Raw genomic sequence first — 15619 nt, 5'->3', positions numbered from 1 at the left:
TATCTTTTGTTTGTTTTGTTTGTTTTGTTTTCGGGCGGGAGTAATAATAATAAATTAAATAATAATTATGGATAATTTGATTTAATAAGTAAAATTATTTATAGATTCATAAACTTGTTCATCTCGGATGGCATCGATAAACATGGTATCTAAAAATGCCAAATACAATCCTGGATTATGTTCAAAAAATCTAAATAAATCATTTGCTAATACTTTATATATTACACTCTAAATTCAATTGATATAAAGGAGGGTGTTGTGTTAGTGATTATTATTATTATTAATATTATTCTTTCTTTCTTTTTTCTTTTTCTTTTTTTTTCATTTTACATTTTCTTTTGCAATGACAGTAGTTTTATGTTCAAGAGGAGGTATGGAAGACATTGCAGAAGTGTCTCCTAAAAAAGAACCCTTTTCAAAAGGTTCGAGTGAATCGTGTCCGAGGATTTCGAGGGCACCTTCGGCGACCAAGCAGCCAAAGGTGGCGATATCGCCTTGTTTCCAGAGGTGTTGTCCCTGTTCGAGTTGCTCTCTATGCAGAATCGACTGTAAAAAGGTTTTTTGTGAGTTGGTGCAACGCATCAAGACGCTGTTGAGGTTGATAGTCTCCCACGACTTTTCATTTCGCATCTCCCACAACTTGGTGATAAAGTTGATAGAGTCGGTACTGTTTCGTGTGATCGACAAAAAGTCTTCTTTGCTAAAGACGAGTACTTCGACGTCAGTGTTGGCCTTGACGCACGCCGACCGCAATCCACCCATAATCAACGACATTTCACCAAAGTAGTCGCCTACAATCAGGTTCTTTTCAATACCGCCAACCGACACCTTGACAACACCCGACGCCACCACGAAAAAGGCGTCAGGTTCTGAATCTTGCGCAATGATGACTGTACCTGCCGCATACTGCTTTCGCATGGCCGTACGAAGAATCTCGCAGGCCTGCGACAATGGGATCGACTTGAATATATCAACCGACTCCATCAACTTTAAAATATCGACTGCTTCGCTGTGCGACTGCTTGGCCACATCCAAACGCAGCGTGTGTGCCACACCCTCACGTGCAATCTTGAGTCCCGACTCTTTGGGCAACGAATGCTCTGATATGTGAACCAAGTACAGTCGGTTCTTGGTCTCGTTGGACAATGCCGACAATACAGTGACTGGCGTGTGAATGGGTGGTACACCAGCCTCGTGCAACACAATCGTATGATTCCAAGGTTTTAAAAAGAAATTCATTCTTGCCGTATTCATTATATTTTTTGAATGCATTTCTTTAATTCTACTTGGATCAAAACATGTATCACCTGAATAATATCTAGAAAAAAAAAGAATATAAAGTAAGTTAAATATATAGTTTTCTTTTCTTTTTTGTTTTGACTTACACGCTCTTTCCACCATAAAATACTTCAAATGAAATAGTAGGGATTGTATGAATAGTATAAAAGAAATTAAACTCTGCACCAGCAATGGTCATGGGTTCACCAATCATGACTGGACGAAAGATAAATAGTCGACGCAATACATCGGCACTGAGGTTGGACAATGCGCTGTATTTTCTTAAAAATGAGTTCAAAATGGTTGGTGTTGTTACAACAGTGATCTGATACTCTTCCAACAACTTTTGGAATGTACCAGAGTCATGATCAGCATGACAATGCGTTAATATAATATGATCCACTCTTCTAGTTGGTACACCTTGACTTAATAAAAAATTACTACTATTTAATGGTGGATCAATCATTACTTAAAAAAGAAAGAAATAATTAATATCTTATATATATATATTCTCTATTCTATTCTATTTTTTACATACTTCCTCTTTTGTTTACCCATAAAACAAAACCGGTAGTTGATTTTTTTGGATCAAAACCATGACTTGATCCAATGATTGTGATACCAAATGTTGGGGGATCAAATAGATCGGTAGAGATTCGATTTACAATGTCTGGAAACATGATCTTGGATGGGAGGAATGAGACGACTTGATCCTCCTCGAGTGGTTCTTCGGCGGTGGCACGATGGATCACCTTGAATGCCGACTCTTGTTCAAGGTAGTGGATTTCTACACCTTTGGGTAGATGTGCTACACCATTGTCATCGAATAATACAAAGTCAAACAGTTCGTCTACACTGTTGAAAGTTCTTAAATATTTACATTCTAGTTCTAGATTGGGTATTTCTTCGATGGGATAGCTAGGTGCAAACTCTTGAAGAAAGTCTGATGGATTCTTACTAACCAATTCATTGGTCGATAAATGTGCTGCCGTACATCCACGTAATGGTGATCCTCCACTATGTGTTGTTGTTGATCCTGTTCTTGAATGAGTTCTATTATGTCCACTATGACTACTATTATTACTATTATTTGTCGTTGAAGTTGATGTATTATTTGAATTATCTAGTGAAATAGGTGGAGTTAAACCTTGATTAAATTCTGATGGTCCTAAAAGAGTCTCTTGAAAGACAACTCTGATACGACGTTCTTGTTCTTTGGTGCACACAAATGCCACCTTTCTCTTGAGTATGAAAAAGTTAAAGTAGGCTGGGAACTCTGCCTCGGCGGCATTGATACCTGTTCGACGATCCCACAGATCCTCTGGAAACACGTATATGGTAGGTACGTCAATCTTGAGTTCCATCGAATCTTTGATTGTCTCGGGTGGCACTCCAAACTGTATGTTCCCCAGTCTATCCGACTTGACGACATATCCACCTCTAGGCAATGATATGTAATTCCCTTGAGGTGATAGTCTCATTGATTTTCTTTTAAACATCTCTCCTCTATCTCTATTATTATTATATATATATATTACAACTTTCTTCTTCTCTTCCAACTTAACTATTAAATATCTGTCTAACTATCTCTAACTACTATTACTATTACAACAATGAATTACTCTACTCTACTCTTTGGTTTTTCCACACAACCAACTATATACTTTGTTTCTCTATTGATATTTATAATATTTATATATATATATAGACTGTGTTTTGATAATTTATATATATATTTATATAATCTTTCAAGTTCATATGAAGTATCTACGACTCTCATACCTTTTCTTTGCGCGCAAGCCAAAAAAATTAATTTTTTGTAACTTTTTTTTTGAAAAGGAGATACTTTTATCCCGCGATGCGACTCCGATCAAACTGGTATGAAATCCCAGCTCAGTCGACTGAGTCAACTCATATTAATTAATTAAAGGAAGGGATAAGGCCTTAGAACCTATCTATAGATCGATCATATGATCTTATAAAAGTCAAGTAAAAGATAAGATAATAATAACACTGCACTACTCTCTCTCTCTCTATTTATTTATAATGTAAAATGGATAACAAGGATGATGCAAATTCAGTGGTGATTGGATCTTTTGAAGATGATCTCCATGCAATGAAACCATCAGGTCTGACAAGTAATGCATTGCCATAATCCAAACCAAAATCTTTTTTCCAATCTAAACCAATTAACAAGTATTGTGTCTCTTTGGTGTAGTTGATATGATTGATTGGTCGTTTAAAATGGGAAGGATTTTCTTCTTTTAATGCTTTTTTGAAAACTTGGTCCCAACTATTCCCCTTTTTATCCTCTCCAAATGTTATTAATGTGTATGTGCATGGGTCGACCCAATCCAATGTTGATTTTGGTTCAATTAACTCTTCTCCATCCTCTTCATATTCTTTTACTTTTTCTTCATCTATTTCATCGATCCATTTGTGTGGGATACGAGTACCAGGTCGACCACATAGATCATATGATTTGGGGGTAGGTAATGATGACCCGTCATCATCTCCAATGATAATACTTGAATTGTATCCGTATCCAACTGTCATGTAGGGAATGAGTTGGAGGAAGGATGGGATGATTGAGATGGTGTTGAGTCGCATTAATCCACGCTCGTCATTCATGGCGGCAGAGATGGACGCTGCACGTTGTGCAATTGGTCGTCGCTCCGTCTCATAAGTGTCTAGTAGTTCCTCGCCGCTCCATCCATTGATGACATGCACCAACTTCCAGACAAGGTTGTGTGCGTCGGCGATACCGGCGTTGGCTCCAAACCCTCCCCATGGAGGAAAGACATGGGCAGCGTCACCTGCCAAAAACACGTGTCGATCAGGTGTGCCGTATCTTGTTGCCAGGCGGACCGTCGACCACCACGGCATGGCGCCTTTAATCTCGTCGACGACAAGCGTGTCGATACCAACGGCTGCCCGCACCAACTCTACACACCGCTCCTTTGGATAATCCTTTGCTGTCTCGTTGCGACCCATTGACACGTGCAACACCCAAAGATCGCGACTATTCACCGACGCAAATAGCCCACGCAGCTTGTCATTCTCGACCAAGCACATGGACAGCGGGTTCGACGACACCAACGGAACCATCGCTTTTGATTGAAAGTAAATGTTGAGTTGTTGGGTCATCTCTCCGACTCCGTGGAACCCTATCCCAACCTGCTCTCTCACCAAACTCTTTGAACCGTCACATCCAATTACATAATCAGTCCAAATAACCTTTTCATCACCCGTCACTCTATCCTTGACCAATACTCTGTACCGACCCTTTGTATTATCATCTCTGTCACTGTCATCCATCTTTGTCAACTCTAACATTTCTTGATTAAATTCTATATCTATGCCACGTGACTTTGCAGACTCGTATAATAGAGGTTCGATAATATCTTGGGTAATACGAGTAAATGAAGAGGTACTACTCTCTTTGATATACCGTTTCCACTTTTTAGCCACTTGCATCAATACATACACCAATGCAATCATGAATATGCTAAACCATCCACCAGGCAGCACCCAGTAGATGGCACCAAAGATCGACACCAACACGGCCAATCCACCAAGTAACTGTGGGTTTCTCAACCACCTATACTTTCTTCCAATCGCTTGCACAAGCGTACGACCCGAGTAGATACCAGTACTCTGTATGACCGACTGGTCAACCGTCTCTTTTACCTTGCTCTCCAATCCCAACGATCGAATAATCTCCATTGACCTAGTATTAAATCCACGTGATCTTGGGTGCATACATAATGTTGAATGTTTCTCTATTACTTTAAATGTAATCGATGATGATGTTGACAATGATGATGAAGATGTTGATGATGACTCGATATCATCACTATCTTTTTCTTTTTCTTGTTGTTGTTGTTGATGAAGTAATAATGAAGTTGTCAAGCCGACAATACCCGATCCTACAACCAACACCTTTACATGTTCTTCCTTCATTCCTATGTATCTATATATCGATACTCACAGATTCACAAATTTATGAATGAATGACTTTGATGATGACCGGACTACCACAAGCTCATAGCTCTACATTTTATACTTTTCATTTTTTTCAAAAGTATATTATCTTCTTTAGTATCTTCATCCTACTCATCATCATCATTATATCATCAATACTATTACTACTATTCACATAAACAAATGATTCGTTGACAAGTTTATGAAAATACTTACTCAACCTTGTATAAATTTAATATCTCTTTAATCCCAGGTTACACATGTGTGGTAGGTAAGGTAAGTTGTAAAGATTATAATTATAACATAACATCTAAGAGGAAACTAAACTAACTTGTATCATTCATCATCATCATCAATTCGTATTTGTTTATGTGTATCTTTTAATAGATAAATGATAAATCAGGACAATGATGTTGAACGATCTGAATCTGATAAAGAGTCAACATGACGTGATAATCTTGTTTGGTTGCCCTTAGACGAGACAATCGTTGCCCGATCATCAAGTAGGGGCTCTGCTCTTTGAAAACCGACGACCCAAAACCCGGGTACAAGGATGGTTGGTGGACTTCTCTTTGAGCGAAAGGCAATGCCAGGAGTTTGTTTTGGTTTTGACTCAAGGTTTGATTTGCGCGAACGGATAAATTTTATAATTAGGGATTACCGATTGGAGAATCATTCTCTCTTCAATTGGGGGTGATCACCCACAACAGCTGCTTTCAATTGTTGTTCTACCCTCTTCTGCAAACCAAAGCTACGTGCTTGTAATTTTGGTTGGTTGTTTAGAGTTTAGTTTAGTTGATTAGATTGCATTCAACTCGACTCTCGGGTTGGAGAGATGAAAGGCTCTCTGCCAGCACAGCTTTCTTATCTGCAAACACCTTTTTCCTTCTTCCTCTTTCTTCTTCTTTCTTTGCATTCATCATGATCGTGTTGTTCTTGTTTTCGCCCCCCCTTTAATTTAAAACCTACCTATTACAACACAACTTTCTTAATGAACAAACAAAACAAACAAAACATTATCTATCTTCTCTTTGTACAACCAGCATTGCAACGAAACTAAAAAATTGTAAATCCCAGATCCTCCCTTCTCCAATCAACATCTGACGCACCTCTTCGACCAACCAACCAATCTGTAAATTAAAAACTAAACCTACCAACCAACAGCCAGCGCAGAGGCACTCCGCCCTCACCCTCCCCCAACCAATCAATCAAATAGACCAAAGACATTCGTCATCAGAATCTTCCTCATTCCTTCCCCTTTTTATTCTATTTATCTTATTATCCGCGCACAACAACCATTCATTCACTTTCGTCTTTCATATCGTACGTCATCTAGATTTATTTCATTTATCTCTTCTCTTTATTTCTTCATTGTTCACTGTTCTCACAAAAAAGTAAAGTTATACTTTATCAATCTCGATCACTCGTCTCACTCGTCTCGTTGATTATTCGCGCTCGTCAATATTTATTCGCGCGCAGTCCAAACGAGAGTTCTGTCTCGTACCCTATTCCTTTTACCATCTTCACCAACCACCAGAGAGGGAAGAAGAATAGATTTGACAAACAAACACACAAACACAAACAAACAAATAACAAATCATAGTCATAATTAATTTTATAGACTTGTTTTTATCCATATATACAAAATATAAATATCTATATAAATTCAATTTTTTTGTAAATACATATATATCTCTATATAATCTAACCATATATACACTCAAAACACATCTAATAACAATATATATCATAAATAATAATAATAAAATGACAGACCCATTGGAAACATCATCCTGGCTTGGAATTTGGGAAGGAGATGATACTCAAGAAGAAAATACAGTTCAACAACAACAACACCAACATCGCGGTCAAATAGGAGACTGGAGTAGTTTTATGATTGCCGTCGATGATGAGGGTGGCCAAGAATTACAAAAATCACTTTCCACTATGAATCTTGGAATGATGATGAATAAAACCAAAACTAATAATATCAATAGTAATAATAATAATAATAATAGTACAACAGGACACATCAATATAAATAATAATAATAATAATAATAATTCATCCAATTGTAGTAGTAGTTCAACAACTCCAACTCTTTCATCATCTCCAAACAATAATAATATAAATACACATAATGGATCACCAACAACTTCATCCTTGATGTCATTCTTCAAAAAATCAAATAGCAATAATAATAATAATAATAATTCTGGTAATTATTCAATATCAAATTCAAATGGTAGTTCAAGTTCAAGTAAATTACAATTGAACAAACAAACATCGACTGGATCAAATTTGGCTGCATCCATTCATTACAATCAAATCACATCGTCTAATGATTCGCCAAGATATGACAGTCCGTCACCAAGTATGAGTGGTGGGTCCAATCCAACTTCTCCATTACGTACAAGTGGAGGTATCACTAATCCCAACAGCAACAACAACAACAAGGTCCACATGTCACCATTAAATTTGGGTGAGGTGTCACCAGTTTCGTCTGGATGTAACTCTCCAACTACTCCAACCCATCATCATCAACAACAACAACAACACCTTACCAAAGAACAATCATCATCATTCTTGAACAATTTATTTAGAAAAAAGAAATTACCGTCTGACCAAGACTTGCTAAAGAAAAAACAGAGTATTGGACTCAATGAAGTTGGTGGTTCCATGTCATTTGGTGATTCTTCTGGTGGTGATTGTATGACTCCTAGAGAAGTGGATACCTCGTCCACATCATCCTATCTCGATGACAGAGAACGACTATCAGTCATCAACGAAGCGACCGAGGACATGGTGTCTGATATTGAGTCGTTGAGCTCTGCATCTACCTTTTCACCACTCCAAGATTTAGGTATATCCGTTGCATCGGATCGTGTCATGGAGGGATGGATGGAACGTGCTTCATCACGTTCAAGCAAGTTTAAAAAGTATTGGTTTGTTTTACGTGGTATTCATTTGGAATATTATAAAGGTTGGTGGGAAGTTGATGGAAATAATAATAATAACAATAATAATAACAATAATAATAATAGTCAAACATCACCACAACCAACATCTGCAAGTGGTGGAAAGGACAGACCATTGTCACCAACCTCCACCTCTACCACAACTACACCCGAGAATAGAATCACACTCAATTATTGGTATACATTCTCAAAGGTCACTGTTGAAGACAACAAATATGTATTTTCAATCATTCAATCATCCGAAGTTGAAAAGACATCAGACAAACACAAACTATTAAAATTCCGTTGTGAAAATGAAGATCATGCAAAGAAATGGGTTCAAGAATGTGAATCTATTATTAAAAAGAGAAAGGGTAAGAAAAGACAAAGATATATTTTAAAATATATTTATTAATTTGATTTATATTTATTTTTCTTTAGAAACAACTGTTACACTTAGACCATTGGCAGATGGTAAATTGGCAGGTGGAAGAAGACCTACTATATTTGGAGGTTCACCACCATTTATTCCACCTTTGAATACTGATGCTTTGAATGGTGGTGGTTCTAGTACATTTGTCAATGAGAATGTGACACCAAGACATTTCCCACAGTCTCAGTCATCGCCACGTACTCCAACCACTCCAAGCAACCCAAACATCATAAATGGCATTGTCACCAACAGCGAGATGCTCAACATCCCCAAGGAACTATTAGAAGACCTCGAACAAGACGAGAAAAAGGTGTTGGAAAATGTCAAGGCTCTGTTGGACGAGTTCAAACCCACACCTCTCCCATCAGGCGTATCCGCACAAGAGTATAGGGACAAACCACGCGGTCCAGATGGAAAGTACCGTGTCTTGTCAATGGATGGCGGTGGTTTGCGATCGGTGATGGTGTGCATCTTGATTGAACGTATCATCAAAAAGTATCCAACCTTTTTAGACTATGTCGATGTGTTTGCGGGTACTAGTGCAGGCTCGATTGTCGCTGCTGGCATGGCTATGCAATTCCCATCCAAGGGTGTTCGTCGTGTGTTGGAGCAGACTGCAGCACCAGTGTTTGGCAAGAAGCGTGCTGGACTCAACGTCAGTAGCGCCAAGTACTCTCATCGATTGTTGCGTGCTGCTTGCTATGTCTTTTTCCAGGGTATCAAGTTCAACGAGCTACCTCGTAAACTTGTCGTGCCAGCATTCCAACTGGACAGTTCGTACCCACCACAAGCCATCCCCACTGCACCCGATGTCCGCAGATGGATGCCTCAACTATTTCACAATGTTACTGGATTGGAACCACACCCCACATCGGCCCGCGGTGACTCTCCACGCTCTCAACACTCGTCATCGTCCTCTTCCACCATCTCTCAACCCGGATCGATGGACTGGAGAAACAAGGAGCTTGTAAGAGACGTCCTTTTGCGTTCAGCATCTGCCCCCACTTTTTTCCCAAGTTACCAAAACTTTATTGACGGTGGTGTTTTCTGCAACAACCCTGCCATGGCAGCTATCAGTCTTGCCATCTCACCACAACGAGACAATATCCCTCTTGACAAGATGATTTGCTTCTCTGTGGGAACTGGTGTCGCTGAAAATTTTATGGAAGGTGGCCATGGCGAGTACGATTACGGCCTCTTGGGATGGGGACCGAGATTAGGCAACCTTTTCATGGGGTCACAAGTAGATTTCCTCACGCAACTTTGTGAAAATATGTTGGCTGAAAGATACTTTAGACTCAACCCATCAATTGGTGAAAACACTTCCATGGACGATCCAAAATTGGTCAGTGAATTGGCTACCCTTGCAAATCAAGTAGATTTAACTGAAACATTTGATTGGATTGAAACTTATTGGTTTCCCAAATAAAATCTTTAAAGTATAGTATTGTTGGTTTAAATATCAAACTTTTACCAAATACATATGCATATATATTATTTAGAATATATATATCGAACTCTAAAAAAAACAAATTGATTTCCATCCACCCATCTTTTATTTTTACCTATTCTTTTTTACTTTATTTTTTACATGTTATTATTTATTATATTATATTAGTTCTTATTATTATTATTAATTTGATTTCTTTCTTATTTAGTTTAGTTTTATCTTGAATTATTATATTTTCTTTTTCTTTCTTCTTTTTCTTTTCGAAGACTTTCTTCTCTTTCTCTTTCCAATCTATCTTCTTGTGCTGCGTGATAACTTGATCTACGTTCCTCTGCTTCAATGTCTTCGGCAGAGGCAATCATTGATTTGTCATCAAAGAATCGGTCTTCTCGATACGATCTCTTTCTCGCCGACATACCCTTGAGGAATTGTCTCATGATTGGGTCAGTAGCATCATAGTCTTCGTTATCGATAAAGTCATCCATTGAATCTGACTCATCGTCTCTATCATCGTCGTCGCTATCAGAGCGACTATCGTCGTCGTCGCTATACTCGTCATCCGAGTATTTACTAGGTCTTTGATAGGATCCTGATTTTCTTGGTGGTGTATGAGGTGGAGGTGGTCTTCCATGTGTCCCATATCTTGGTTCTTTTCCTGATACGCTTGGTGACAATCTTTTACCTTTGTCACTGCTACTACCTCTTGAATTTGATGATGTTGATGTAGATGGTCTACCGCTACTGCCACTACCAACTTGAGTTGATTTTGGATCTATTCCTTTTGTTCCCCAAACTGAACCAGATAATGATGAATTTGGTGCAACCTTTACGATTACTGGTCGTGGTGCAGGAGGTAATTCCTTATATAATGGTGGTAATAAATCATTTGATGCTTTTTTTGATGCTGATAGTGAGCTAGATGATGAAGATGACGAATACGATGATAAAGATGGTAAAGGTCTTGAAGGTAATGATGCTATGGTCGGCGGTCTTGATAAAGATGGCAATGGTTTTGGTGTTAGTTTCTTAATTGTTGATTGTGAAGGTGATGGTGTTGGTTTTGATGTTGTCGTAGATGTTGACTTGGATGGTGTAGATGATTTGGATGAGGATGATTTATAGTCATTTGAACTATTCTTGTGAGATGATGAGGATGATGAAGATGATGAAGATGATGGTGGAGGTTTTTTTACAGATGAATTACTAGATGATGATGAGGATGAAGATGGTCTTGAAGAAGAAGATGAAGATGATGAAGACGATGATGAGGATGGTCTTGAAGAAGAGGATGAGGACGATGATGAAGATGGTCTTGATGATGAAGATGAAGATGAAGATGACGACGAACTTGGTCTTGACGATGAAGTAAAACTCTTTCCAGAATCTTTACTTGAACTTGCATTATTATTATTATTATTATTATTATCTTTACCATTGGTTGTTGTCGTCGTTGGAGAATCACCATTTACATCTTTCTTTTTCAAAGATAAACCCCAAATGAATTCATCATGACTTGAATTAATTAAACGCGGTGCTGGCTTTCTTTCTCGATCTCTTTCTCTTTCTCTATCTCTATCTCTGTCTCTATCCCTTTCTCTTTCACGGTCTCTGTCTCTGTCTCTGTCTCTTCCACCACCTCCACCTCTTGGTGAAGAAGAAGAAGATGATGAAGATGATCTTTCTCTTGATTTACCACTAGGTGATGTAGAAACATCTCTATCACCTTCAGTTTTTACTCTCTTTTTAGGAACCTTTTCTTTTTCTTCAATAAGATCAACCATATTAGTTTATTAATTGTTCATATATCTTGATCAATCTAGATTTCATTTAATTTAATTTCATTCATACATACCTTCAAAAGCTGATCCTGGTTTCTTTCTAAACAATAATTCATCTGGTGCTCTATATCTTGTATCGACTACTCAATCAACAGATCAGTATATATCATAACTCATTGTTATCTTGTTCTTGTTGTAACAACCTACCTTCAATTGTCTTTATATTTTTATACTTTTCTAATGCTGCTTGGTTAATCCTTATTTGTGAATCTGTCATCCTATCACTCGCTCTCCTCTCTCTCTCTGTATAAATAAATAAATAAATATGTATTACAATAGACAATAGAATAGAATGAACAAAAGAAAGTTGATGAATGATGAATGAAGAACAAAATGATGAATTCTTCTCTCTTTGCAATCAATGCATTAATTTAAATAATTCATGAAAAAATCGATTTTAATTTAATTTTTATCTCTCAAGAATGTGATGAAGTGCACTTCATCTTCTTGGAAAGTAATGACATAGAGATAGATATATATATATCTAGATAGATAGATTAAGGATATATAAGAATAATATATTTTATTAAATATTATGGTAAGTGTTATGCTAGCTAGATATGATTTAAATGAGATGATGAAGATGTAACAGTGGTATTTAACTTATCAATCTCTTTTTGTTGTTCGTGGTAGTGTTCTTGATACTTTTTGGTGATGAATAGTTTGCAGTCGCGACTCCACTTGCCCTTCCACATGTGTGAATCGTCAAACACGTTGCTTGTTGGACTATTGGGTGTAGACGATGATGGAGATGATGTTGGTGTAGTTGAATTGGATGATGGTAGATTGTCACTTGTTGTAGTGGCAGACATAGTGCTAGTGCTAGTAGTAGTAGACTGAGGATCACATGAAATGGGTGAAGATATGGTGAGGGATGCCATAGAAGGTGAACTATTGTCGGCTGGGTGTGGAGGAGATACTAGCATCTTGGAATTAAAGTATGGTGATGGTGGATAGTTGTAGAGATTGCCGCTGTAGATGAGGTTGATGTTTCGAATGGCATAGTCGTAGGTGACCTGTTCCAGTTGCTTGGATTGAGTGCAAATCGACAGTTCGAGCAACTCCCCCACATTCTCGATATCAATGTAGTGCCAGAGATAGTATTCACATTGTTGACGTAGTTCTTGGATGCCTAGGGTGTTGGCGTATGTCAGTAGTTGACGACTATTGTCAAAGTTAATGTCGGCCGAGAACCCATAGATCCATCGGAATATTTCATACATGACCTTAAAGTCTTGTTGGTTGTGGATGACCAATGCGTCAATCTCGCGTATCGACCCGAAATTATCCTCCATTACCATCGTTTCAATCTTGGAGTCTTCATTGGCCAACCATTCCTTTAATTTTGGACATCTTGATAAACAAATAGATTGATGCAAGTATATTTCTTCTTGATCTTTTAATTTTAATATAAACTAATGATAAAGAAAGATAGATTTAGGTTAGAAAAAAAGAAAAACAAACAAATATTTAATATTTATATTAATATTCTTTTATGTTTACATACATCTGGGAATAAAGTTTTGTTATTAAATAATACTTGGAGTTGTCGTTTCATGGTTGCATCTTCATCTTCGACAATGACAGAGCACTCTCCCATTCCCAGCTTGGAACAAATTCTAGTGGCATATTCCTTGACCATTTCATTATCTGATTTTGATAATCTAAGTAATGAAATACCACTATTATTCTCTCCAAGAGTTCTCCATAACATTTCTTTTTTATATTTATCTAAAGAAAAACAAAAAAAAAAGGTAAGTAAATAATAATAATAATTTATCTATATTTTTTTATTTTAACATACCAGAACAAACAAAACTATTTACACAATATAATACAAACATTTGTACTTCTAAATCTTTAGAATCTAATAATGGAATATGAGGTTGAAGAGTGACCCAATTAAAGTTTGCTGGGAATTCAACCACTCCAATATTGTCTTGTACAAATTGACCAATACTTTCAAAGCAACCATGGTTTCGTAGGATGGCTCTATTCTCTTCGTGCATGCTTAGATTACACAAAGTGAGACATGACAAAAACTTGATCTTGTTGTCTCTGTTTTTGGATCGCTCGATGATGAGTTTTAGTACTTTGGTGTTTCGAACGATTTTTAATTGGTTTGGATTGACTCTTCCACTTTCAAATTTATATTCTGATAGATTTTGAATAATGGCCGATGATGATAATAATTGTTCTCTATAATTTCCAGTATCCAATACTTCCAATAAGGTATCTAATACTCCTTCATCAAACATTTTAGTTTTTAAATTTTCTTTATAAATCAAACAATGGATAATAATAATAATAGAAATTGGTAAGTAATCTAAAAATATATTTATATAAATATATATATTTATCTTTGTTTATATTTCTATTTTTACCTTCAGCAGAAAAATTCCAAAGTATTGACATTATAGTTTCATTTGTTTTCTTTTCTTTAGATTTTAATAAGTTAATAAGTGGAATCATTGATCTATAGTTTGCAAATACGGTAACCATATATTTAAACTTTGATAAAATGATTTCATTTAATGAATAGAGTCCTGAATATTGGAGTTGTGGAAATTGAGATTTCATTAAATTTAATATTCTAAAATTATTAAATGGATTTTTAGAAAGAAGGGTAGGTGTTAAGTTAATATCTTTTTTTTATTGGAATCGCCAAATGATTTTATAACAACAACAAACATACCTATCAATATTATCCATAAAATTCAATACTGTATTATTTCTATTATTGGTTGGAGGAATATAATTCCCCAACAATACATTATTAATTGAAGTACTCATATTGTGCGTATGTAAAGTGTGATTATATAGTTCCGCAAAAGTATGTATATAAAAAAACTCTTTTTAAAAAAAATTTAAAATGCTATTTTTAAAAATACTAAATTATTCCTTAAATAAGATAGGATTGTGATTGTTTTAAAACAAACAATAGTTGTTTGTTTTTTTTTAACAAAAGAGATAAACAGTAAATAGAGTACAGAGTATTATTATGTTGTTGGTGGTGACTTGTCAAAAAAGGTTTCTTGTAAAGAAAGAGTGGGCTGGACCGACAAGAGATATATAAATAATTCCGCCTATAGAGCTAAGCTATTCCTTGGGGGAATGTATATCGATAGTGTAGTCGGATGGAATAATGGTAAGATGTCTACTTGCTGACAATGGCGAATGTGTACAATGGGTGAATGACAGAGTGACAGTAAAAGCAGACGAACAAAAGATCGCACTTTATTAAAACCTACTAGTTTGTAGATGGATATTTTAAAAAATAAACACCCCCACAACGAGGATTTTAAAACAATGGTTACTGTTAAGAGTGTGTGTTAAAAAAGTCAGCTCCAAGTGCAAACGAGAGAGCTGAAGGGTAGTTGGTAAATAATATCTGATGATTATTAATAATTTACAATGAAATGGTGTGCTTGTGGTTGGATAGGTATAGAGTAGAGAGGGTGGGTGTGTGTCGACGAATAATGATATAATTGATAGATGGATGGATTGGTAAAAAAGTACTAAAAAACTATTATTTTAAATAAATAAATAAACTTTTACTAAAATGTATTAATCTTATTGTTATTATGAATGTATTACTACTATGAAAATTTTAGGGTTTCACTAAAATATTATAAATCTGGATGGTGAAAATAATAGATCACAAAAAAATAACAACTAA

The 15619-nt window shown here is 36.3% G+C and overlaps 5 protein-coding genes across 5 annotated transcripts; 1 reads left to right on the top strand and 4 right to left on the bottom strand.

The window, feature by feature from the left end:
* Positions 1–81: 81 nt before the first annotated feature.
* On the bottom strand, positions 82–3058 carry pdeD (cGMP-stimulated cGMP phosphodiesterase; the record flags this gene model as incomplete). Its single annotated transcript, XM_004359756.1, has 6 exons — positions 82–228; positions 331–546; positions 1159–1318; positions 1386–1746; positions 1817–2790; positions 2943–3058. 6 exons carry the CDS (start codon positions 3056–3058, stop codon positions 82–84), a joined length of 1974 nt encoding a protein of 657 aa, XP_004359813.1.
* A 257-nt stretch (positions 3059–3315) lies between these two features.
* Positions 3316–4272, bottom strand: DFA_01847 (uncharacterized protein; the record flags this gene model as incomplete). Its single annotated transcript, XM_004359755.1, has 1 exon — positions 3316–4272. One exon carries the CDS (start codon positions 4270–4272, stop codon positions 3316–3318), a length of 957 nt encoding a protein of 318 aa, XP_004359812.1.
* A 61-nt stretch (positions 4273–4333) lies between these two features.
* On the bottom strand, positions 4334–5351 carry DFA_01846 (uncharacterized protein; the record flags this gene model as incomplete). The annotated part of the gene is made up of 3 exons (XM_004359754.1): positions 4334–4462; positions 4498–5243; positions 5345–5351. The coding sequence occupies 3 exons, from the start codon at positions 5349–5351 to the stop codon at positions 4334–4336; spliced, it is 882 nt and encodes a 293-aa protein (XP_004359811.1).
* A 1678-nt stretch (positions 5352–7029) lies between these two features.
* DFA_01845 (uncharacterized protein) lies at positions 7030–10081 on the top strand (the record flags this gene model as incomplete). Its single annotated transcript, XM_004359753.1, has 2 exons — positions 7030–8593; positions 8661–10081. 2 exons carry the CDS (start codon positions 7030–7032, stop codon positions 10079–10081), a joined length of 2985 nt encoding a protein of 994 aa, XP_004359810.1.
* Positions 10082–10317: 236 nt separating this feature from the next.
* On the bottom strand, positions 10318–14733 carry DFA_01844 (uncharacterized protein; the record flags this gene model as incomplete). The annotated part of the gene is made up of 8 exons (XM_004359752.1): positions 10318–11864; positions 11955–11980; positions 12652–12912; positions 13162–13355; positions 13448–13671; positions 13745–14215; positions 14325–14533; positions 14636–14733. 8 exons carry the CDS (start codon positions 14731–14733, stop codon positions 10318–10320), a joined length of 3030 nt encoding a protein of 1009 aa, XP_004359809.1.
* Between the last annotated feature and the right edge of the window lie 886 nt (positions 14734–15619).

The sequence above is a fragment of the Cavenderia fasciculata genome, assembly GCF_000203815.1.
Source record: "Cavenderia fasciculata unplaced genomic scaffold Scf_Dfasci-F-a-25c12.r2-5, whole genome shotgun sequence".
Classification (NCBI taxonomy): domain Eukaryota; phylum Evosea; class Eumycetozoa; order Acytosteliales; family Cavenderiaceae; genus Cavenderia; species Cavenderia fasciculata.
Note: the sequence above shows the minus strand (reverse complement) of the source record. Positions and strands in the feature narration are given on the sequence as shown.